The sequence below is a fragment of the Nelusetta ayraudi genome, unplaced genomic scaffold (assembly GCF_046127955.1).
Source record: "Nelusetta ayraudi isolate G7.1 ecotype Tasmania unplaced genomic scaffold, CSIRO-AGI_Nayr_v1 ptg000006l, whole genome shotgun sequence".
NCBI classification, from domain to species: domain Eukaryota; kingdom Metazoa; phylum Chordata; class Actinopteri; order Tetraodontiformes; family Monacanthidae; genus Nelusetta; species Nelusetta ayraudi.
In genome coordinates this window covers 616252-640000 of record NW_027466056.1, presented here as the reverse complement: position 1 = coordinate 640000, position 23749 = coordinate 616252, and the positions used below count along the sequence as shown (strand labels likewise).

Below are 23749 nucleotides of genomic sequence, written 5' to 3'. Positions count from 1 at the left end.
TTATTGTTGTTATTTCATTTTTAAATATGTTATTGGCCTGTGGCGAAGACTCTTTATTCCAGATTTTAATTGACTTTTCTTTCTTTTTTTTTAAAGTTGAAAATCAATTTCGCATGCCTGCAATATTACGTTTTCTATTGTATAGCATTGAGCTTTGCTTGTTCTATATTCAGGTTGAAGCAAAACTTGCTTGGCTCCTGATAAAAAGGTTCACTGTTCTACCTGGAGGAAGATTTGTTTTCCCCAATAAATTTCAATGATGGCCTGCGCGACCAAGTCCAAATTCTAACCCCACTGTGTTAAGCCTATAAATCTCTCCCTGTATCACTGAAGATGATCTGTTTGGTGACAGGACCAAATCAAATTCAATGCACTGCCTAAAGACTAAAAGCAGAAAAGAAAATGGCAGTGGTAGAAGAGTGGTGGTCACCTCCTGGTCCTAACACGGGAGCGAGGCGTGCACGTACCTTTCCAGGAAGCCCCGTCGCTTCCTCATCTTGGGCTGCTTGTCCTGACCTTGGGCGGCGGCCGGCTTGACCAGAGGACTGTTCTTCTCCTCCTCCGCAGCAGCAGGTACAGCTGAACACACAGCAAGGAGACCATGAGGAGAGTCTCAGCTTGAAGAACTGAGGCTTCCTCGTCATGAAGGATGGATCAACTCACCCTCATCTGCAGCAGGTTTGGTCTCCTGGCAAAGACAGTTTGACATTGCAACTTAATAAATTTGAGTCATTTCAAATTTTCAAATTTATTAACATCTGTTATTTTACGTAATGTTTTTAAGAAACAAACAAAAATTTCAGATTACATTGTTATTAGACTGTTTTAGCATCTACTACTGTCACTACTGTATGAAACACAAACGCAACACGTGATAATCCCACCCAGTGGGCGGTACCAGTACCCACCGGAGGTTCCGTCTTTGCTTCGCAGTCATCTCCATTTTTCTCTGTTTGTTCCGGGGGGACCAAGCACAACAGCATCAGCATCAGCATTAGCATTAGCATGCAGAAGAAACAGTCTGCAGGGGTCTCACCCCTTGCTTACTTTAGTAGTATCAAGAGGATGATTTACAACAGGGGTGTCAAATGTACGGCCTGCGGGCCGGATCAGGCCCACAGACAGGGTTTTTCGGGCCCGCGATGTTGTTTAACGTCTCCCACCTGCCACTACAGTTGCCAAGCGTCCCTTAAAAACAGAAATGTCTAGTTGTTTGGTTTTTGACTTACTTGATCATTATTTTATTTTATTTATATTTTTTTACTATAAAGAGAGACATTCAGGCTAATATTTGGTTAAAAATAGTTAAAATGTTTTTTTTTTTTTTTTTTCAAAATTGATGCAGAATGTCAATAAAAATGTGAATTAAAAAAACAAAAAACAAAACAGAACATTTGACAATGAAATGGTACGACCCGTTTGGACTGGGCGCTGGACGAAGGTTTGTCCTGTATTTCTGAGTAGTCTTGAACGTAAATTTATTTTCGATGCAAACAAGGGCTCGGCGATTTTGGTCAAAAATAAAATCCAAATTTTTTTATCTCTGAAAACTCGATATTCGATTTTTCTTTTTTCGGGGCCCATTCACAACCGCTGCGCAGCTTGAGTAGTAGTAGTAGGCTATGAATCAGGATCGCTCGCTCTTTCCAGCAGCAAACGAAAACGGCTAAGCTCCTCCCACAAGTGGTGGTTCTATTGGCTCAGCTCACTAAAAATCTCACACACACACACACACACACACACACACACACACACACACACACACACACACACACGGCCTGTGCAGTACAACGAGTTGGACACCCCTGGCTTGGAAAGTACCTTGGACGTCTTTTGCTCCAGCGACATCTGTCTTACTCATCTTTGACTCTGGCTCCTCCGCCTCAGAAACGGATTGTTTCCTCTTCTTCTGGACGTCGCGCTGCGGCTTCACTTGCTACGGTGAACAAAGTCAGTTTGGACATTCAAATTAGCCTCGGGGAAAAAACAAAAATTTAAATACCCCCTAAAGGCGATATTTAGACAAGTCAACACTCTTCATCAGATTCAAACACTTTCAACAACAGTGAAAGTAAAAAGACCAAACAACAACAACAACAAAAAAAAATCTAATTTGACAAAGAAATCCATAAAAAAAAAATAAATAAAAAAAAATAAAAAAAATATCAAACCGTAAAACATCCACACGAACAAGACCGTGAATTGGAAGTGTACTCGCCACTTTGCGTTACTATACAAAGGGGCCCCATCCATGAGGGCAATTCTGCTACCAGTAAAGGCTGGGAGGAGTTAAACTGGGAACGTGACGCTCCAAACAAACTAGCAAACAAACAAACAAACAAACAAATCTGGGAGTGCTTTATTGCTTAACATGGTGGCTCAGCGCAGGCACTATGGTGCTTAGGGCTGACTTTGCCGCCGCTTGGTTGCCATCAGAACGGGCCTTGAATTGAGTGCAGTCAGTGTCTCAGCAGGTCTTATGTGGCTGGAGGTACTTACTTTGTTAAGGGGTCTCTTGCGGCCCCGCTGGCGGCCGGCCCGCGGGCCCCCTCCAAAGTGCCTCCCGGGGAAGTCGTGAGGCCCTTGGATGGAACCCTGGTGGAAAGCCACACTCTCGGGGTACATGCGGTTGGACAGGAGGGATGGGAGCTTTCCTCTACCACCTCCCGGAGAGTGGCCACGGTGGGGCTGGCCGCCGCCACCGACGACGCCACCTCCCCGCCCGCTGCCACCTAGTGGCGTGGGCTCAGACCTGCGGCTTGCAAACCCTCCTCCCACTCCTCCTCCTCGGCCCATGGCACTTCCACCCCGTCTGGGGGAGCGTCGGCCCGCCGCCAGCCATCCTCCGGCGCCGGCGCCAGCGCCGCCTCCCTGGCCACTGCCGAAGGGCTCTCTGACATTCTGTCGCATTTTGGCGACTCCATAGGACGAGGAAGGGCTGTCAAAGCCGCCGCCTCCTCCTCCTCCTCCTCCTCCTCCTCCACCTAGCCCCATTCCCCCTCCAAAGCCCGAACTGCCCCGCTGACCAAACATCACGTTGTCCCCGCGGCCATCGCCGCAACCATAGCTACTGCCGCCAGATCTGTAGAGATCTCGTGGGGAGGTGAGGCCAGAGGTGCGCGAGTCGTAAGACTCGAACTGGTCAAACCTGTGGGAGGGAGGGAGGGAGAAAGTTGATAGAGAAGAGCAGAGAGCAGGCGAGGCAAGAAGGACACGCAGGCAGGGCTGGGATTTCTCCACCCGCTGCTCCTTTTCCTCCACGGTCTTGCAGAACAGAACGTATGCAACCACATCATCATAGTACGACGGCGACCCACACATCACTCGTGCTCCTGGGCTTTGCTTCAAAAAAAAAAAAAAAAAGAAGACTTTTTTTTTCTCTCCTTTTCATTCTTACAAGAGCCGAACAAAAACAAACAAAAATATTCTGCTGCTGGTTGTATTAAGCAGTTGAGGTCAAATGCAGTGTTTTTTTTTTTTTTACGGGGTGGACAACAGATGTGAGTACGGTTCATGTGGCCAAGCAAAGACATCCCGAGGAGCGACTGCCTGGGTTGGTGTTCAACCGGCACATTTTCTTTTCTTTTGCAGACAACAGTGAGTCGTGAGCTTGGTCTCTCTCTTCTCTCTCTCGCCATTCTGCTGCAGGTCCAGGTCAGAATGAACTGCAGCTGCAGGCTGAGAGCCTCCTTCATCAATGTCCAGCGTTTCAGTCGGATTGCATTAAAGCTGCTAAAACGTCTACGTTTCTTTGGGTCTGACTTGTTGAGTTGCTTCCATTTGAACCAAGTTTGTAATAGTCAAATGAAATGTGACTGGGAAAAATAATAAAATAAAATAACAACTTTCCCTCAGAACAAAAAATAGGGCTGCTGATGGACTGAGTCGTTAACTGCCGCCAGCAACTGTGGCGCAGGAGAGGGCCAAACTGTTACGACTGCAGTCAGCAACTTGCTGCCACCTGGTGGATGAATTGAAACTCACAGTAGTAAAGAGTATTGTGTTCTAGCGGTGTCTTGACGATGCTACGATTCCTCCATTTATCACGATTATAGATGCATCTTTTTGACCCATACGCATTTTTTTTAATACAAATATACAAAGCGCTCCTGTACATGCAGGTACATCAAGCATGCCCCTCCCCCTCGGGGCCACTCCCTCACAGTCTCTCTCTGACCTCCCACTGGAGGACGAAGCATCCCAGCTCACACGGAACCACAAAGGAGCATTTGCACTTGCATCCATGGACAATTCCCCTCGACATGTCGGGAAGCTGGAGCAGCCGGACACTGCTAACCACGCTAACCGTGGCACCACACTGCAGTCCAGCCAACCAAAGCAGTCGAGTCAGAAGACACTTTGCTTTCTGCGAGCTCACTGGACAGTTTTTTTTTTTTTTTGCTTGGGCAAACTGTTTGACTGGTGGTGACAGAGGAGCCGGAGCAGCAGCAGATGGATGGACGGAGTGTTTGGAAACAATATTCTACTGAAAATGAACCAAAGCAAAGTTCTGAGAAAATCAGTGTCTTTGGAGCTCTACCGTGTTGGACTGAAAACACTGAAAACATGATGAAATACGTCTGTTTTTATTGGCAGTATTTATATTGGTTATTATGAATATAATGTGTTCAAGTTCGGCAGGCTGGATTAAAAAAAGCATAATGGGCCTCATATGGGCCTCTGGGCCATAGTTTGCCCAAGCCTGTCTTAGCACAACGTATTATTTGAAGTCACTTGATGGTTGTACTTCAGGCTGCTAGTACGCAACACCAGGGGAGGCCCCGCCCCCATTTCGGAGAATCGGAAAAATTCTGATGCAGCATTTAAAAATAAATCTACTCCACAAGCTGACATTTTATAAATACTGCACTTGATTTCAAATTGTTGCTGTTGAGAAATGTCAAGGTCATTCAAGGTGATAGTACACCTTGAATGAAAACTGCCGTGGCATTTCAAAATAAAGCTCCAAAAATATAGATTATGTGTTAAAAGGTACAGAATTAGTGACACATATTTTAGAAAAATTCCTAGTTATCAATCAATGGTTCAACTTCAGGTTGGCAGTGCATTATGGGATTCCGATGAATACGTCTATTTCTACCGCCTGTTTGTCTAGTTGACAAAACTTGAAGTCATTGTCACACGAGCCAAGCAGCAGCTTGCAGGCCTGACGAGCAACACGGCCGCCCGGTTCCAGCGCTGCTACTGACCGTCTCCATTCACCACCACCTGACTCCACACAGCAGTCTATGCCGCCTAGTTCTCCCTGGCATTTCTAGACCACTACTCCAGAAATCTGACGGGATTTTCTTTGGAATATCTTTGGACAGAGTAATAAAGCCAAGCTGTGAATGAAGTGCAAGAGAAAGCTAGCCTAGCCATAGCAACAGCGACGTTGTATTAGGGATGGGCGATATATCGGCGGTAAGAATATGTCATCTCGCGCTAATAACGATAAACTCGTGTTGACAACGTAATTACGTGCGCAACGCACTTGCTGGCCGGCAGCTCACGTGTCGCACAATAACGAGCACGGTGCTGATAGCGCACCGACCGTGCTCGAGAATCCATCGTGGATTGTGTGCAAAGTGACAATAAACACCACGGAAACGATTTGTAAACATCCTGTTTTACTTTTTATTTATTTTCTTTCGGGTCAGCGGACCGGGATGTTGAGGCAGGAAACGCAAAAAATGTTAGCGAACTTTTACTGACACGACTCCCGAGTCAATTTTAGCATGGACCTTTTCAGACTTTGTGTTCTAAAGGAACTCGAAGCAGACGTTTATCCACGCCGTCTTTTCACGAGCGATCTTTCTTTCTGTTCTCTGTGGCGCTTGTTTTTTTTTTTAGCGAGCTACTGCTTCTGCAAACACGGCGTGCTCCAGGCGTTCTTCTTCTTCTTCCGCCTTGCGGCGCCACACCAGGCCGGGCATAAGAACTACATCGTTTCCAGTCGTTTCCAGCGTATCCGTGTAAACAGAATTTTTTTTAATTTATTTTTTTTATAAATACGGCTTCGTGTAAACGCGTTTCTTTTCGAGTGCGATTTCAAAAAAAAATCCCAAAACATGGAGTTGAATTGTTTTATATTTTTTATCGTCACTTTTATCGTTATCTCGATAAATGCCCGAAATTATTGTGATAAAACTTTTAGTCCATACCGCCCATCCCTACTGTTATATCATTACAGTCACAGTATCTATGTCCAATATGCACTGAAGATTCCACTGCATTCCAGTGACGGTGCATAACCATATGTCCTTCACATTTGGTTTATTTGAGGGCAACGCGAGCATCCAACCCACATTATGAAGTGTGTTGCTAAGGTCCTTACACACCGTGCAAGAGACGAAGCCACGCAAACAAACGATGCAAAAATGCCAATTTTTCTGTAGACGCCAAGCGAGAGGCGAATATGCATAGAAATTTTGCTAAGCCAATAAAGGTTGCCGCTCTGTCTTTTGCTTTTAAAGTGTGGCGACCGAGACGTTTTGTTTTACGTGCATACCAGGAACCACCGCCTTCTACACCACGGCTTTTACAAGTAAATCAGATGACATGGCAGAGTTCAACACGACGATCCTGGAGCTCAAATTTGACCCGGTGAAATTTGGCCAATACTTTCGAATTTGTTTGCCATTACCTAAGTGTTGATGCGACGTATACATCGACAGGCCAACGTGATCACTTTGATTGGTCAGAGTGAGGTCCAGCCGTTTGCCTTTTAGCAAAAAAAACAACCAATTTCTGCTGCCGGTGCGTACGTTTGCATTGACATCAAGGTTGTTTTTTTTTTTTTTTAAGAAACAAATTTTTCACCTCGCATATTTGCTCCCGGTGTCGAAGGACCTTTATGCTGGACTGTCATTACCGGTTGCCTTCTTACTATCATAGCGGTGCAAGATGGTCAACTACTGTGAGCCATATGTATATGTATATGAACCAGTGGGTAGGAAAACCAACAACTACTTCCAGCGATTGTAGAAAGACACTAATATATTTATGTGTATTAAATGTTTGCTAATGAATCTTGACAGCTTTTCCATACTGTAACTTTGCAATCAATTCAATTTAATAAGTTCAATTATTTGACCAAAAAAAAAAAGTCATACTGCAGATCCCCAATAAGGCATCAAAATCTAGATTTTCTTTTCTTCTAAATATATTACAGTGTCAAAGTGGTGACAACCCCATGACTTGTTCACAGGCAACTTCTCAGCCACATGCTACCACAGCATGTATTTGACATCTCCATTACTAAAACACATCATAGACGACGCTTGCGACCGCAAAACTTGCACGCATACTGACAGAATATTACCGTTTTTGGACAGAATAAAAAGTGAAGTAAGAAAAAAAGTGTTACCTGTCAGCGCGAGAGCTTTTAAATCCTCCCTCCAGCTGGGTGAGCATGTCCAGGCGCTGATTGATCTTTGCAATAACCGCGTCTGCGTGCGTGCCTGAGGACGAGAGCAGAGACGATCCAGACAGCCCTCTCTTCATGTGACTGCCGCCTCCGTACGCACCGAGCCCGGACATCGAGTCCTTGTGACCTCCCCCGTACAGGTCAAAGCCACCAGAACCTGACACAGGAAGGGATGAAAAGAACTGCATAACTTTTGGATAATGCCATGCAATTCTTGCAACTCTGATGGTGTTTTGAGCCGTGAGAATTACGGCGTATGCGCCTCACGACATTCAATGGAAACGCCTACAAGTCGCAATTGTGCTTTCTCGAATATATATATATATATATATATATATATATATATATATATATATATATATATATATATATATATATATATGTATAAAATATCGCTTTTATTTTGTGAAAAATTGGAATGGAAACGCAGCAATAGAGACAAACAAACATTGGCACTCACAAACACACCTATGGACAATTTAGAGTTTCCAATTCAGTTTTGTTTGTTTTTTATTGTGGGAAGAACGTTGAGAGAACCCAAGCAGACACACAGGAGAACATGCGACCTCAGACCCGGAATGGAACCCACAACCTACTTGCTGGCAATGTTTACCAGTACGCCACCGTGCGTAGGAATAACCCAGACAGATATCCCAGAGTAGTAAGAGTAATTCCAAATAAAAAAAAAATCCTTAAAACATTTTGTATTCTCGATTCACTTTACCTCTGTTTCCTGATCCTCCACCTCCCCAACTGGAGTAACCTGCCAGAGGAGAGAAGACAGTCGGTTGAATGGAACACAATGCACCGCAACGCCTGTGCGATTACGTACTGTGCGCACAGTCGTATTAATCGAATTGTTTCCAGCACAATTATGACAGTCAGGGGCAGCCTGATGGCCTAAATTCATTGAACAACGCGATACGCTGTTTGCCACCCTGGTAGTGTGAATAGGGACATTAACGCAGTGGCGAGTTGAGCCTTGGGATATCTCCGCTGTTCCATACATCAAAGAAACCATTCAAGCCACGTTACGTAAACGATTAAATAAATAAATTACGAAACAAAAACCTGACCGTTGACTGTGTAAAACCACCAAAAACCGTACGTGTCAGTTAGTTGCGTAAAGAAACTGCATCGCTATTGTCCAACACATTAGCAAAAAAAACTTCAAATGTGTGGAAACAATGGGCCTTGCATGATCGATGTGTTAGCGGGGAGACTTAGCGCGTCGGTGGCTACGGAGACCAGTTAGGCACTTACAAAAAAAAAAAAAATAATAATAATAATAAAAGGAAAACAATGCAACGTAAGAACAAGACTGAGCAAGTCGCAAGCCATCGGCTTGTGTTTGAGGGGGAAAAAAAAGAAGACCCTAAAACCCGCCCGTGTGAAAACAGGGAGAGTTGCTCTGAATGGTCACGGCAGAGCAGGCCAGTGTCTCCGGCAAACAAAGCCAATGCGGGGCCGCTGCAATGTAGCCGGAGCAGAATTTCAACACAGAACGGTTATTAAAACTGTGCAACACCTACCAGAACCGAAGCCTCTGTTGTCCATTGTTATTTGAAATTCAGAGTGCTACTAAACAAACAACTCGGGGCTTCACTATTCCTCACGTTAGCTCGTTCGGCTAGCGGCTAGTGGGAGAACAGCTCGGTCTGCCAGAGAGAGCAGCGACGCCTACAAATCACGTGACCGCCGAGTGTTTTCCCCGGAACGGACACGGACAATACTGCCACCTACAGTGTGGGAGTGAGGGAGTGATTCTCCGTGATTCTCCGCCGTCGCCCTCGTGGGGAAATTTGCATAATCACAGCAACTGTGTGTATAGTGCAAAAAAAAAAAGAAAGAAAAATATATCATTTGTTTGACGTAAAGCGTAGTACAAATGAAATTCATAGTGTCCCCTGCTGTGAGGGGCGGTTCTGTAGCAGTATAGAAGCAGGCCAGCAGATGGCAGTATACCTACGTTCATCGTTACCACCTGTACAGGTGCCCAAATTTGTGACGGCTCGCAGGGAACTGACCGGTACGCCCAGTCCCCCCCCCCCCCCTACAGGTGAGGAGTTTAATTACTGTATTGATTATTTTAGACTCGGTACTAGCAGGATGCCCAAATTCGTCCCGTAGGACATTACAGTTAATCCAAAACTCTGCAGCATGATTGTTAACTGGAACTAAAAGGAGGCAGCATATTACTCCAATCTTAGCTTCCTTGCATTGGCTGCCAGTCAAATTTAGAATTGAATTTAAGATTCTAGTTTTAACTTACAAAGCTCTTCATTCTCAGGCTCCTTCTTATATTAGGGAACTCATTGAACTTTATCGTCCTCCAAGAGCCCTTCACTCTGAGGACTCAGGACTTTCAGTTATCCCAAAAATTTCTCGAGTTAGATCAGGAGGTAGGTGTTTCAGTTTTCTGGCACCTTTATTTTGGAACCATCTTCCAGCCTCGCTGAGGGGGGCAGACACAGTTAGTTTATTTAGGAGTAGACTTAAGACTTTCCTTTTTCTTAAAGCTTATAGTTAGACTCCATCCACTGTCAGTTAAGCTGCTGTAAGCTTACGCCGTGGAGGGAGATCTTTCGCTCCCGTTACAGGGATCGTTGCTCTGTGCAGGCGGAGCCTCTATCACTCTCCTCACCCAATCAATCTTTTACTCTATCCACTCTGTCCAAGCTCTCATTATGCTTTGTACAGTATGCTCGATATGCATGATACTGCCGCAGTCTCTGTGTCCCCGGCAGGTGATGACCACTGCGCCAGGAGCTGGATTGTGCTGTCCTGGGGGTCTTGCTGTCATCGCTTCATCCCACCACCACGCTTAAGACCTGGACTTGTCCTATCGGCAGATTGTCCATCGAGCTAGGCTCTTGCCTTCCAAAGCATGGACACTTACACTCCACATGGACAGCAGCCTTGAATTATTTCCTATTTTTTGTGTTTATATCCGTTTTGCCTGGTTGGTGTATCTGTTTTTCACTCTGTCCTGTCTGCCACCCTGGCTCACTCTGCTCCTTTCTCTCTTTCTCTGTCTCTCCTATATCTTTCTACTTCACCCTAACTACTCATAGGCAGATGATGGCCCTCTGGAGTCTGGTTCTGCCCTAGGTTTCTTCCCACAGGGGAGTTTTTCCCAGCCACTGTCGCATCTTGCTTGCTCCGGGGGCCCGGTTGGTTCTCTCTGAATGTATAAAGATGCCTTTGCTTGTGATTTAGCGCTGTACAAATAAAGTTTTATTATTATTATTATTATTATTATTATTATTATTATTACTATTATTATTATTATTATTAAGGCGCCACCTCCTCACTTAATGGCCACGACTATCTTGCAGGACAACAATCTTGTGCCTAGCGTTCAGTATCAGGCGTCTATCTTAATCTTGATAGAATTCCAGCAGTTTCACAGTGCACCCGTCAGACAGGGTCGATCAGCAAAAACAGGTTTTGTAGCCAACAATGAAGCTCCTGACATACAATACAAGGTTGTGTGTTTCGTTCACCAAGAGCTGCCCAACATCCAGGAACCAGAGAACAACTACAATACAACATTTGGTCCAGGTTTGGAAAATGTTGCTGTCTTTAAAGTTCTAAATATAGCATATTATAATAGCATATTGTTGCCATCTAAAACAAACAAATCCAACATAAGAATTCTAATGACTTTTTAGCCAAGTATCAAAATACTGAGGTCACGACAGTGGCCTTGGCCGCCCTTTTGTGCTTGATTTTTTTTCTTTTTTTGTGGAAAGGGAAGTAGCTGAAAAACCTGATTGGTGCACACAGACCTACAGACAATGCATACAGCCTACACCATTGTGTGTGTGTGTGTGTGTGTGTGTGTGTGTGTGTGTGTGTGTGTGTGTGTGTGTGTGTGTGCGTGTGTTTGTACTAATGTACATATCTCTAATACAGCTGTATTATATGTAGCTCTAATTTGCTTCGCCTAATATGCAAACTGCAAGCTTGGGCACACAATACGTCAGTCTTAGGAGAGTCAGTTTGCTTTTCCAAACAGCAGACAAGAGGGGAGTTTCATCTCCTTTCAGAAGACAGGTGGAGGGAGAGCGAGGTTGCAAGAGACAGGGAGGGAGAGAGGGAAAGAGAATAGACAGAATGTTCGTCTACATCACAACACGTGAGTTCTTTTTGCAGTTTGCCATCATGACACATCAGTTGTTTCTAGTTTAACATCTCTGATTTGTTTGAAATGTATGACGAATAATCAGCTTCTTTTTTTATTTTTTTTGCTGCAGCCGCCATTGAAGTCAGTGTGCGTGAAGCTGCGCCGCTTCATAAAAATGTGTGCTGTTCCGTTTTTCCAACTTGACTTTTTTAAACTTGAAAGGTCCTTGACATACAAGTGAAAACAGACAAGACAAAGGAAACAGTGGTGGCGAAGCACAAAATAATGTCACCAGGAAAATAAGTTAAATGTTCTTTAAATGTCCACATCCATAGGTGTGGAAAAACACACAGAGATGGATGACAGGGTCATTAACATTATTATTGCTTTATTGCAGTAACCTATGCACAGGTCACATGTACCATGACACAAGAACACACTCCCTGTTTGCACACCTTGCTGTGGGTTTGGTCCGTGCCATTTCACTGTTTTTAAGATTAAACGGCCACCTGTGCCTGGAGAGACTTTTCTTCTCTTTTTTCCCCCCAAACAAATACATCAAAACTTTTACAAAATGTTTATTCAAAAAGAAAAATCTGTGCTTGTTTTTATGAATATTTTTTTCACTTCTGGTCAAAACACAACCACTGAGATCTATACAAAGTCCACCCGTTGTAAAACTGACTGCTGTCGGCAGTCAGTTTTACATATATATGCTCTGCCTCCATTTAATGATATCCTTTTTAAGGAGTGGTACGGGCGAGGTGGCTCTTCCATGCTGAAAATGACAATGCCAATACAGGTGCTCAATTGACTGCGTGTGTGTGTGCGTGTGTGCGTATGTGTGTGCGTATGTGTGTTTTAATAGAAACAAATAACCTGACATCTGTAAATATGTGACTTGTAGGTGGACACATTTGCACATGTGTGCTTATGTGCACACACACACACACACACACACACACACACACACACACACACACACTTCCCTAACACTCATAACAAGACAACCATCTACACAGGATCAGCACTGCATGGGGAATATAATGCTGCTAATTGAGAATAGAAAATAACACAGAGAGATACAGAAGGAGCAGCCAAACAAAGAATAAATCAACGGTCACTCTATTTTTATTTTTGGGATTTTTGATCGTTGGCCACCTGGCCAGAATCTGTCAACATCTTGTATTGTTCTTGCACAAGGATGCATCCGAACAAGTGCCTTGGTTCAACCAAAATTATATGTGATATGTAATTGTGTCTACACAAATGTTAAGCATGCAATGTATTGATTTCATATCTAAACAATGCCACTCAATTAGAAAGAGTGGAAATGCTTAAGTCAATAAACACAAATAATTAAAATAAGATTTTACTGTCATCATTTCAGTTGACATCTTAATGGCCTGTGTGCGTGCGTGCGTGCGTGCGTGCATGTGTGAAGCCATTTTGTTATTATTAAAAATAAGCAATTAGTGGTGTGGAACGCAAGAAAACACAAGCTCTGTAAATGAAGAAAGTGTCTCTCTTATCTGCTGAACCCTGGAACATTTGAAAAAAAAAAAAAAAAAAACATGATGTGGAAAGTGAAGAAGAAGCCAAGTGACAAAGACCCACAGGGACAAATTAAAGTTATTAGTTTTGAGTCAACAAAAAGGTGAGGCTCAGTGCAGTCAAAAGGTTCAAAACAGGCCTGGCCAAACCTCACAGGAGAAAAACATATCATAATTGTCATAATTGTCAATTGAAAATGAACCAAAGCAAAGTTGCAACAAAATCACTGTCTTTTGCCCTATTCGCACAGGATTAGTATTACCTGGGGACCTCTAGTCATTTGCACATGGCAGCTGTAAATGAAATGTCAAGGAGGCAACGTGACTTATGAACAGTGTGCAGTTGTCGAGACAACAGACTTCTCTTTTCTGCTTGAATAGACTTTGCTCTTTTTTCCAATGGGTTTCCAGTACCGATGCCAGACTGTAGTTGAGCCTAAAACGCTGTCAAAACCGCCACTAATAACTTCCCCGGCAGCCTCCATTGTTTTCAATTGGAAAAGATGTAGAAAAGGCGCGCAATAAAAACAAAACATACACTGCCATCACCGAGATGCAGATTTGCACGGGACTACAGTAGTATTATCACAGCACGTCTGTGTTTGGCGAAATATAGTCCATCATTCGCGGTGGAATTTTTTACTTTACAAATGACAGACATGGTGCAATCGCACGGGATCAAGATCACAGAATCAGAACCAGCTTTATTGAGCAAGTTTGTACAGGCCAAACAAGGAATTTGACTCCGGTTCTTTCTCTATTCTACTACTTAGGTTAAAAAACAAAACAAAAACAAACTACAGAATAAGTAAAAAGTAAGGGTAAACAAGTAAACAATGTGCAACCGGAAGTATAAATAAACTATAAACAGTGTGCATCTTGGTGGAGTAAAATAAGGATCTATATACAAGTCTACATGGTATATATATATATATATATATATATATATATATATATATACTAGTATTCGTTACATGCACATATACCTTAAAAAAAAAAACCTAAATATAAAAAATATATACAAGTCTATGTATACCCCGTGACAGTAAAATAAAATACAAAGAAAGTCGAATGGAAAAACAGACGTCCTCTGTGATTATTACAAATTACCAGAGGACCCCAGATATTGAACCACGGATCCGCTATTAAATACTATTTAAACTTTGGAGCGCGCACGCAATATGTTTCAGCATTCGGCCCTGTTTGCGCAACTATTTCCTTTATTGTCTTGTAGTTTGATTTGTAGTTATCATTGCCTTATTTCTTGCTGTCGGAATTCCAGTGTCTCAGGCCGTTTGTCCGAGCGACGGGAAAGTCAAGCCACCAGAGCCAGAAGCAGAACCAGTGAGAGAAGAACCGCTGGTCCATCGTGTTCGTACCGACCTCCACTCGCGCCAATCACCTGGCCGCCGCTTGGGAGCGAACAGGTGTAGGGAATTGCAATTTAACGTGCCAGGTTGCGGAAGAGGAGGAGGAGGAGGAGGAGGAGAAGCACGGAGCGGCAACCGGTTTCTACCACTCTGTCATTCAGTGGCCTTCCAGGTGGACACAGCGCAGCCACTGGCATCGCTACATTGTTTTTGGGGGGGAGGGGGGATTTCAACAGTCATGGGTGATCAGGAGAGTGGTGGGCAGTTGGTCAAAAGGTAAGAGCTTCACTCCGATCACACTTTTTTTTTTGTGTGTGTGTGTGTGTGTGTGTGTGTGTGTGTGTGTGTGTGTGTGTGTGTGTGTGTGTGTTTTATTATTTCTCCCCGAGTCTCAAAAGCAGACCGCAGCACTTCCAGTGACAGTGCCCAACTTTAGCGAGCTCAAAGGCGGTTTTGCACCCGGAAGCACACAAGATGATTCTGCTTGTGGCCACGGTGGGACAGCTGCAACACTGAAACATTGAATAATAACCTATGGCAAAATGGAAGAAGTCAATATGCCTTCGTTTTGTCTCCGCCACCCTGTGACGAAGATGTAGGTTGTCAAGCGTTTCCACCCGCGACCGTGTCCATAATCACGCTCTTCTAAACGCTTGCAAGGCGGCGTCTATGTCCAGTAGATGGATCTTCATAGAACCTTTGCCTGGAAGCGTCTTATCATCCTGTTGGAACAAATCCATCAAGTACATTGACGACGGAAAATTTCATTTTTATAAAAGTTATAAAATTCTGATTAGAAAGTGTGTGTGTGTGTGTGTGTGTGTGTGTGTGTGTGTGTGTGTGTGTGTGTGTGTGTGTGTGTGTGTGTGTGTGTGTGTGTGTGTGTGTGGCTGCACCTAATGATTATTTTAACAATTGAATAATCTGACGATTATTTTTTTCAATTAACTGATAACGATAAACACTGATTTACATCCCAGGTTTTATTCCGAAAACAGGTTGCAACTCGAACGTCATCAGAGTACTTTAAAGTACAATAAAAAAAAATAAAAAAAGATACTAAATTGACCTAAATTTAAAAAAAAGAAAGAAATACTTCTATGTTTTACACCTGTAAAAACAAAACAAAAAAAAAAACACACGCAAAAAAAAACAACCCGTTGGCTTCATTCAGAATGGAGAGATAAGTAGTGCACAGAAAGAGGTGCACTATTAGTTTTGCAAACTTCTCCTGCTCTTCCTGCTCTACCACTATTTAAAGGGAACTCAATGAACTTCTCAAGTTTGCCTCTGGGACACACCTAACTCAAGTGACGTCATAGTCGCGAATGATATTCACTTTTTTTTAATAGATTTTCTCGATTCTTCGTTGCAGCTCCAATGTATGAATGTATATATAAAAAAATCAAAAGTAGAAGTAAAAAACAGACCATGACAAGCCAGCAAGCAGTAAAAGTGAGCACTGTTGATGTGCATTATAATGCAGTTTATGCAGTGGTAGAGTGTTGTGGTCTACTGGGAGCACTGTGTGAAAGAGTTTTGGAAATAACATTTTGTGTAGGTCAATGTATGTATTATGTTGGTCATGGTTCAGTGTAAAAAAAAAAGAAAGAAAAGAAGGTGAAAAGAGTGCTTTTCCTGCGTTTGTTTTTTGCAACATTGTCCAATATTTATACTTTTCCTGCATGTGGTCCAATCTGTTGTCACAATTGTGGTTTTTTTTCTCCTTGCTTTTTTTCTCCTTTCAGGCAACTGACTGGAGGCCTTTGTCAACATCACAAGAAACCTTTGTTTCACTCTTGCTTCCAGTTGGTGGTCCTGCTTTGTCTCGTAGTCTTCGTCTTCTGTTATTTTCTCTCCGGGAGTTCATTTTCACCTCATGAACATTACCAGACAATCATCAATCGGATCAATAAGGTTATAATACGTCCGCCTCATCTTGCCCCCCCAAAAGTCAGGACAGCTCAAAATCATTTCCAGCAAACGACGGAAAAGCCTCCATCACCATCAACGGCGGCCCCTAGTGTCCATACAACACTTCCTGTTTTGCCCACTTCAGCAGACTCCACAGTAGCGGCCACTGTACCATCATCTGCACTGCCTGCTGTGTCACTTCCTGGTACTGAGTACCACTCGGCTTATGCACCCAACTACCACTTTATCATGGATAACACAGAGCTTTGCAAGAACCAAACTCCTTTTCTGGTCCTGATGGTTCCAGTGGCACCACATAATGTGGACGCTCGGAATGCCATCAGGCAAACCTGGGGAAACAAGAGTGTCGTTCAGGGTGAAGTGGTGCTCACTCTGTTCATGCTCGGCCTGGCCGGGAAAGATGATGCTGAGCAAATGCACAAGTTGATCACAGAAGAGAATTTGCAGCACCGTGATCTGATTCAGAGTGACTTCTTGGACACTTACCTTAATCTCACCATCAAAACCATGGTGATCATGGACTGGCTGGCCACACACTGCCCCACAGCAGCGTACGCTATGAAGGTGGACTCAGACATGTTCCTGAACATTGATAATTTAGTCATCATGCTCCAGAAACCAGAAATCCCAAAGGAGGAGTACCTTACAGGATACCTGATGGTGAACAGGCCAGTCGTGCGCTCAAAGGGTTCCAAGTGGTACGTTTCAGAGGAGTTATTTCCGCAACCCACATACCCAACGTATACTCTAGGAATGGGATATATTTTCTCCAACGACCTCCCTGGAAAATTTGTGGAAGCCTCAAAATCAATCTCACCTTTTAACATTGAGGATGCCTACATTGGAATGTGCATGAAAAAACTGGGACTGTCCCCCAAATCACCACCTGACCCATCCCAGTTCAAGGCGTACAACTACAAGTATGACCGCTGTGAATATTCCAAGATCATCACATACATTCTTGGCTCTGCAAAAGAACTGTTGGAATACTGGACAGATCTGAAAAAGCCAGGGGCACCTTGTTAGCACCCTAAAGCACTGACAGATCAATCGTTTGGCAAAGAATTGTGGGTAAAATCTCGATGTCATGAAGGGTAGCTGAGTACTCACTTTGACGCAGTCTTTTCAAACATTTAAAATTGTCATTTGAAGTTTGTCGGTCGTCGAACCAAAGGGCAACATCACTTGGGGCTTTGGTACTGTATTGTAATTGATTTTTTGTTTGTTTGTGCTACTGCTGCAATTAAATTGGTTCTATTATCTCTTCCACTGAGTTTCACTTTTGTCTAAAGCAACGTGAAGTAAAATAACTTTCTTAGTGCTTTTGTGGATTTTTTTCTTTGAACTTCAATTGGTTTTTGGTGTCTTTATTCAGTTTAATGAACGACTACTTCAGTCTGTCAGGTTCTCTCTTCATGTCAATGCGGTCACTAAAATATGGATTAGGACTGGAATGGCAAGGTGGGTGGGTGGGAGGGAGGGAGGAAGACTTTCTCTGTTTGGATGTTGACTGTGAGAACAGCCTATAATATTGCATCCATTGGTGACTTCAAATGTTTTTTTTCTAAGACAATTTGTTTGGGGTCGTGGGTGTAAATAAAATGACATTGTCATTATTTGTAGTAGAAACGGCTGGGCGCATATTTAAAGAATGCCTTAAATAAAGTGACATTATGTGGCAAATTATGAGTCTTTAAAAAGTTTGAATCCATGGTGCAAAAATGAGGAGTGCAAGGAAGTTGGAGAGCCGGGGGGCAGAGTGACTGATGCCCTGTCATAGGTTTATTGACTCTGCCGGGGTCGTAAAGAGGGAAAATACGAGTCCTTCACGTGGGTTTGTTGGCACAGCCGGCATACTGAAGAACGCTCGTACGTGTTGAGGAAAAACACCAATATGAAATGCAAAACCGACATTGACAATAACGTCGTAGAAACGTTACATCCAGATAACGTTAATTATAGTCTGTTTTCAAACAAAACTTCTCCTCTTTTCCTTTATGGCGCGTCATGTCCAGGTCATTGTACCTGAATAAAAACCAACTCTCCCAAAATCCAGCTTCCTGTTGCCTCAGGTCTGGTGAAAAACTCTGTGCTCCTCCCCTTCCTTGGGGTGACCAGATCCCAACTTAGCAGATGTGGGACTGGGAGTGGGACAAAGTGGGACACCTCAGTGACGTTACCAATGCAGAAATAACATTTCTATTCCGCCCCTGCACATAGTATGAGTTTGCCACCTGTTTGATTCAGATTTCAGATTTCAGATTTCTTTATTTGCCATTGTGTAAACACGTAGGAATTTGTTTTGGCAATGCATGTGTGCATTTCAGTTCTTTTCACATATATATCAACTAACAAACATACAACACAGTGCAATGCGGAAGTAAACAAAGACCATATATATAGTAATATATATATATATAGATAAAGTGCATGTTGGGATTAGTTAGTGCAAGGAATTTATGTACTGCTGGTGGTGAGTGCTGGTGTCACTGGTGTCACTGGAGGGGCAGAGGGAGGGAAGCCAGAGTCATTGAGCAGCCTGGCGGCTGAGGGGAAGAAGCTCAGTTTATGGCGAGTTGTAGTGGCCTTCAGCAGCCGCATCCTTCTCCCAGAGGGGAGCAAGGTGAGGAGTCCGTGACCAGGGTGGGAGGGGTCGGCCATGATCTTCCTCGCCCTCCTCAGTGCCCTGGAGTCGTGCAGGGACTTTAGGGAGGGCAGGGGACGGCCAATCACCCTCTCTGCAGAGCGAATCACCCGCTGCAGCTTGACAAGATCCTTAGCAGCTGCAGCGGGGAACCAGGTGATGATGGAGTGGGTGATGATGGACTCGATGATGGCCGTGTAGAACTGGGTCATCATATCCCTAGACAGTCTGAATTTCCTCAGCTGCCGAAGGAAGAACAGCCTCTGCTGGGCCTTTTTCAGGAGGGCCGTGATGTTACGTTCCCACTTTAGGTCCTGGGAGATGGTTATACCCAGGAACCTGTAGGACTCTACGGCCTTCACCTGGGTGCCTTCCAGCATGATGGGAGGGGGTGGGGCTGCGCTCCTCCGGAAGTCCACCACCATCTCCACTGTCTTTCGTGTATTTAGCTCCAAGTTGTTGTGGTTGCACCACCTCCGCAGCCGCTCGATCTCCCTCCTGTAGTCTGACTCGTCCCCCTTGGAGATGAGGCCGACCAGGGTGGTGTCGTCAGCAAACTTCAGGAGCTTGACCGAGGGGTGGATGGAAACACAGGTGTTGGTATACAGGGAGAACAGGAGGGGGGACAGGACGCAGCCCTGTGGGGAACCGGTGCTGGTGGACCTGGAGCTGGAGATGCTCTTCCCTAGCTTCACACGCTGAGACCTGTTGGTCAGAAAGTCCGTAATCCACCTGCAGGTGGAGGCAGGTACTTGCAGCAGGGACAGCTGGTACTCCAGGGTGGATGGTAGGATGGTGTTGAAGGCCGAACTGAAGTCGACAAACAAGATCCTGGCATAGTTGCCGGCAGTGTCCAGATGGTTTAGGGTGTGGTGCAGAGCCATGTTCACGGCGTCCTCCGTGGATCTATTTGCTCTGTACGCAAACTGCAACGGGTCCAGCTCAGGATCAGTGATGCGCTTCAGGTGAGCCAGGACAAGGCGCTCCAGGACCTTCATGACCACCGAGGTCAGGGCAACGGGTCTGTAGTCATTCAGGCCTGTGACCTTGGCCTTCTTGGGGACGGGGATGATGGTTGAAGCCTTGAAGCATGCTGGGACATGACACAGCTCCAGTGAGGTGTTGAAGATGTTGGTAAACACCGGGGCGAGCTGTTCAGCGCAGTGCTTCAAGACAGAGGGGGAGACAGAATCCGGGCCAGACGCCTTCCGGGGGTTCTGACTCCTGAGCAGCAGTTTCACCTCTCTCTCCGTAACAGAGAGGGAGGATGTGGGGTGGGAGGAGAGGGACACCCTAGTGTATGGGGGTAGTGGTTGTGGTTGTAGCTGGGGGGGTTGGAGGGAGAGGGCGGGTGGGGAACTCTCTTTCTCAAACCTGCAGTAAAAGTCATTGAGCTCGTTCGCGAGGAGGAGGTTGTCAGCCGCCTGCGGGGACCTTGGCTTGTAGTTGGTGATGGTCTTCAGGCCTTTCCAGACCGAGGAGGAGTTCCCCTCAGAGAGCTGCTGGCGCAGTCTCTCGGAGAAGCGATGTTTTGCCTCCCTCACTGCTTTGGCAAACCTGTACTTGGCCTGCCTAAACAAAACCACGTCACCGCTACGCCTGGCCCCCTCCTTCTCCGACCTCAGCCTCCTGAGATGAGCTGAAAACCAGGGCTTGTCGTTGTTGTAGATCTTCCTGGAGCGGATAGGGACACACACCTCCTCGCCGAGGCTGATGAATGATGTCACAGTGTCCGTGTATTCATCCAGGTCGTTTCCAGCCTCAGGCCCCGCCCACCCGACAAAGTCCTGGTCACAGCCCACATTTTCCAACCATGCACAGAGTCTCTCACTCGCTTCACTGGACCACACTCTGAAGCACCGCACCACAGGTTTTGATATTTTCAATCTCTGCCTGTAGCGAGGGATCAGATGGATGAGATGGTGATCTCCATTGCCCAGTGCAGCACGGGGGACAGAGTGGTATGCCTGGCGGATAGTGCAGTAGCAGTGATCCAGAATATTCGTACCCCTAGTGGCACAAGTGACCTGCTGTCTGTATTTGGGGAGAGCCCTGCTCAGATGAGCCTGGTTAAAGTCCCCGAGCACCACAGCCAAACTGTCCGGGTAAGTACGCTCCGCCCCCGACAGCTGTTCGGTCAGTGTGTCCACTGACAGAGTATGAAGAGAGTTTCAATGTCAATGGAACAGTGTTGTTGCAGCACTGTCACGTCGGAACACCAACGATCGTTCACGAAGAACATTAATCCACCTCCACGCGACTTCGCCACTGCCTCGAAGTCTCTGTCGGCACGAAACGCGGAAAAACCCTCCAGCCGTACAGCCTCATCTGGGTCTGCCGGTTTCAGATGCGTCTCCACGAACGCAAAAACAGCGGGTGAGTAATGTTGGAAAAAGGTCCGGTGGGGTAAAACCCCTAAAGTGCAGCAACTCTTATTTAGTGTAAGAAGGCTCACAGGACACGTACACAAAACTTAGACAGAACACAACACACGTCAGTGCCATAGCAGCCATGGACGGCGCCATCTTGTGCTGCAATATCTTTCGTCCTAAGGACTATGATAATAACTAATAGAACTACTATGCAAATAAAAACGTAACAACAGAAATGCATTTGAAATATCTGCATTTACTGGACAATACAGCTTCTTGGCAGGAAAGAGGCTTTGATTTGATTGTGAAGACAAAAAAAATGACAACCAATAAAGGAGCTCTCAAGAATGTCTACAGTTTTCACAGTATTGTGGCCAACTTGGCCAAGACAACTATGTACAGTAACAAACAGTCATGTCTTGAGGCACAGCTTAGTCAATATCAAGAGGCAAGTTACTGTATTGATGACGCGTGCACACCAGAGTCCAGAGTCATGGAATGAACTTTATTGCTAAATTCTTTATGATTAATCTTTCTCACATAACATTGACCTTTTGCACTTTTTTTTTTTCTCTCTCTCTCTTTTTAAAAAATTTTTTTTTTTTTACATTTCTTCAATCAGTCTCTGTGGTTTTTCAATCTGCCTCTTAGGGCGGTCTTTCACTGTTGGTAGGTTTGTCTCATCCGGTTTTTATTTTTGACCTTGGACTGTCACATTCCTGCAGTTGCTGTCCATGATCATCATGTCTTTCTGAGGCACCTCGAGTAGGTGTCTCCTGTTTCGCCGTAGCGTCTGTCCATGCTCTGTGATGACCTCATACGACCTTGGCGCTGTCACTTTGATCACTTTTGCCAGTGGCCCCCCACTGTCAGGGCCAGGGGTTTCAGTGGTATTGCTGTTTTGTTGTAAGCATTAACCCGGCAGTCTTTCGGATTGTTTGGTACACTGCCCTCCAATTTGCATTTTGCTGATAGAAGCCTGGTCCTCAGCTTCCTTTTCATGAACATCTCAGCAGGTGAAAGCCCATTTTCCAGTGGTGAGGCTCGGTAGTTAAGAATAGCCAGATACGGGTCCTTGTGGCTTTCTTTAGAAGGCGCTTCACAATTTGAACACCTTTCTCTGCCTTCCCATTGGATTGTGGGTAGAGAGTGCTCGATGTAATGTGTTCAAACTAAGTCTCTGCGAAGTCCTTGAAGCTTTGGCTCTTTTGTCAAAGCAACTTTTAACCATTCCCACTCACACACAGGCTCTGAGTTCCACTGCCACTCCGTGTCTGCCTCTAACAGGTGTCTCAATGCCCTTCTGTTAGCTGACAAATTGGGAATACATTTTCCCAGATAGTTTAGTTAGACTTTAACTCATCTGGCTGTCGAAGAGAATTCATTTTCCACCTTTTTTCCCCCCCTCACAATTTCTCCTGGTACCATGTATAGATGACGCGTGCACACCAGAGTCCAGAGTCATTGAATGAACTTTATTGCTCCGTGCCTCACTCGTTCAGGTTTACCTGACAAACTAACTTACTGCCACCTGGTGGCGTAGCAGTATAACAACCGACAACACTTGTCATATCGATACAAGTACGACGCTAAAGTTGGCGCCACATTCGCCGCGGTGCTTCTTAGGTTTTGATTCCACCTTAGGTGGCTGTGCTTATCCCTACACTTTTCAACATATAAAATTCAGCAAATCATTATGTCTATGTTGAGGTGGATCTTTTCCAAAATTATACAGTAGAAATGGACATGTGAGGTATCACTGTAAAGCCTGGGAGCTCTACTATCACAACCAGTTGACATATTTCACGGGAAATCATTTTTGGCAATTTGGGGGGACTCCAAAGTTGACAACTTTGCCATTGACATCACGGTATTTTAGTAGGTACAATGATACCTCACATGTCCGTTTTACTGTATAGTTTTTGAAATAATCCACCTAACCACCTTAGTTTCCCATAAAATATGTCAACTGATTGTGATAGTAGAGCTCCCATACTTTACAATGATAGTGCACATGTCCATTTCTAGCGTATAGATTTTGAAATAATCCACCGGAAAAACTGAAAAATACTGATGTCAATGGTAAAGTTGTTTTCTTTGGAGTCCCCCCAGAAGGCCAAAAATTATTTTCCGTGAAATATGTCAACTGATTGTAAAAGTAGAGCTCCCCGGCTTTACAATGACACCTCATATGTCCATTTCTACTGTAATAATAATAATTCGCTGAATTTTATATGATGAAAGTGTTGGGATAAACACAGCCATCTAGCGGTCAAATTGCGGAATTGTTTTTTTTTTTTTGTTTTTTGTTTTTAAG

General features: G+C 44.6%; 2 protein-coding genes across 2 annotated transcripts in view; one reads left to right on the top strand and one right to left on the bottom strand.

Annotated features, from left to right (window-relative positions):
* akap8l (A kinase (PRKA) anchor protein 8-like) overlaps positions 1-9118 on the bottom strand; it is a 14578-nt gene extending 5460 nt beyond the window's left edge. Inside the window, exons 1-8 of the mRNA XM_076013114.1 lie at positions 8962-9118; positions 8154-8192; positions 7370-7586; positions 2500-3148; positions 1822-1936; positions 909-949; positions 664-688; positions 468-579 (exon numbers count right to left, since the gene is read on the bottom strand). Coding sequence (XP_075869229.1) covers positions 468-579; positions 664-688; positions 909-949; positions 1822-1936; positions 2500-3148; positions 7370-7586; positions 8154-8192; positions 8962-8986 — 1223 coding nt within the window. The 5' untranslated portion in view covers positions 8987-9118. The remainder of the gene's footprint in view (positions 1-467; positions 580-663; positions 689-908; positions 950-1821; positions 1937-2499; positions 3149-7369; positions 7587-8153; positions 8193-8961) is intronic.
* A 5503-nt stretch (positions 9119-14621) lies between these two features.
* On the top strand, positions 14622-17737 carry LOC142879711 (beta-1,3-galactosyltransferase 5-like). The gene is made up of 2 exons (XM_076013124.1): positions 14622-14757; positions 16230-17737. Exons 1-2 carry the CDS (start codon positions 14720-14722, stop codon positions 17440-17442), a joined length of 1251 nt encoding a protein of 416 aa, XP_075869239.1. The 5' UTR covers positions 14622-14719; the 3' UTR covers positions 17443-17737.
* Positions 17738-23749: the final 6012 nt, after the last annotated feature.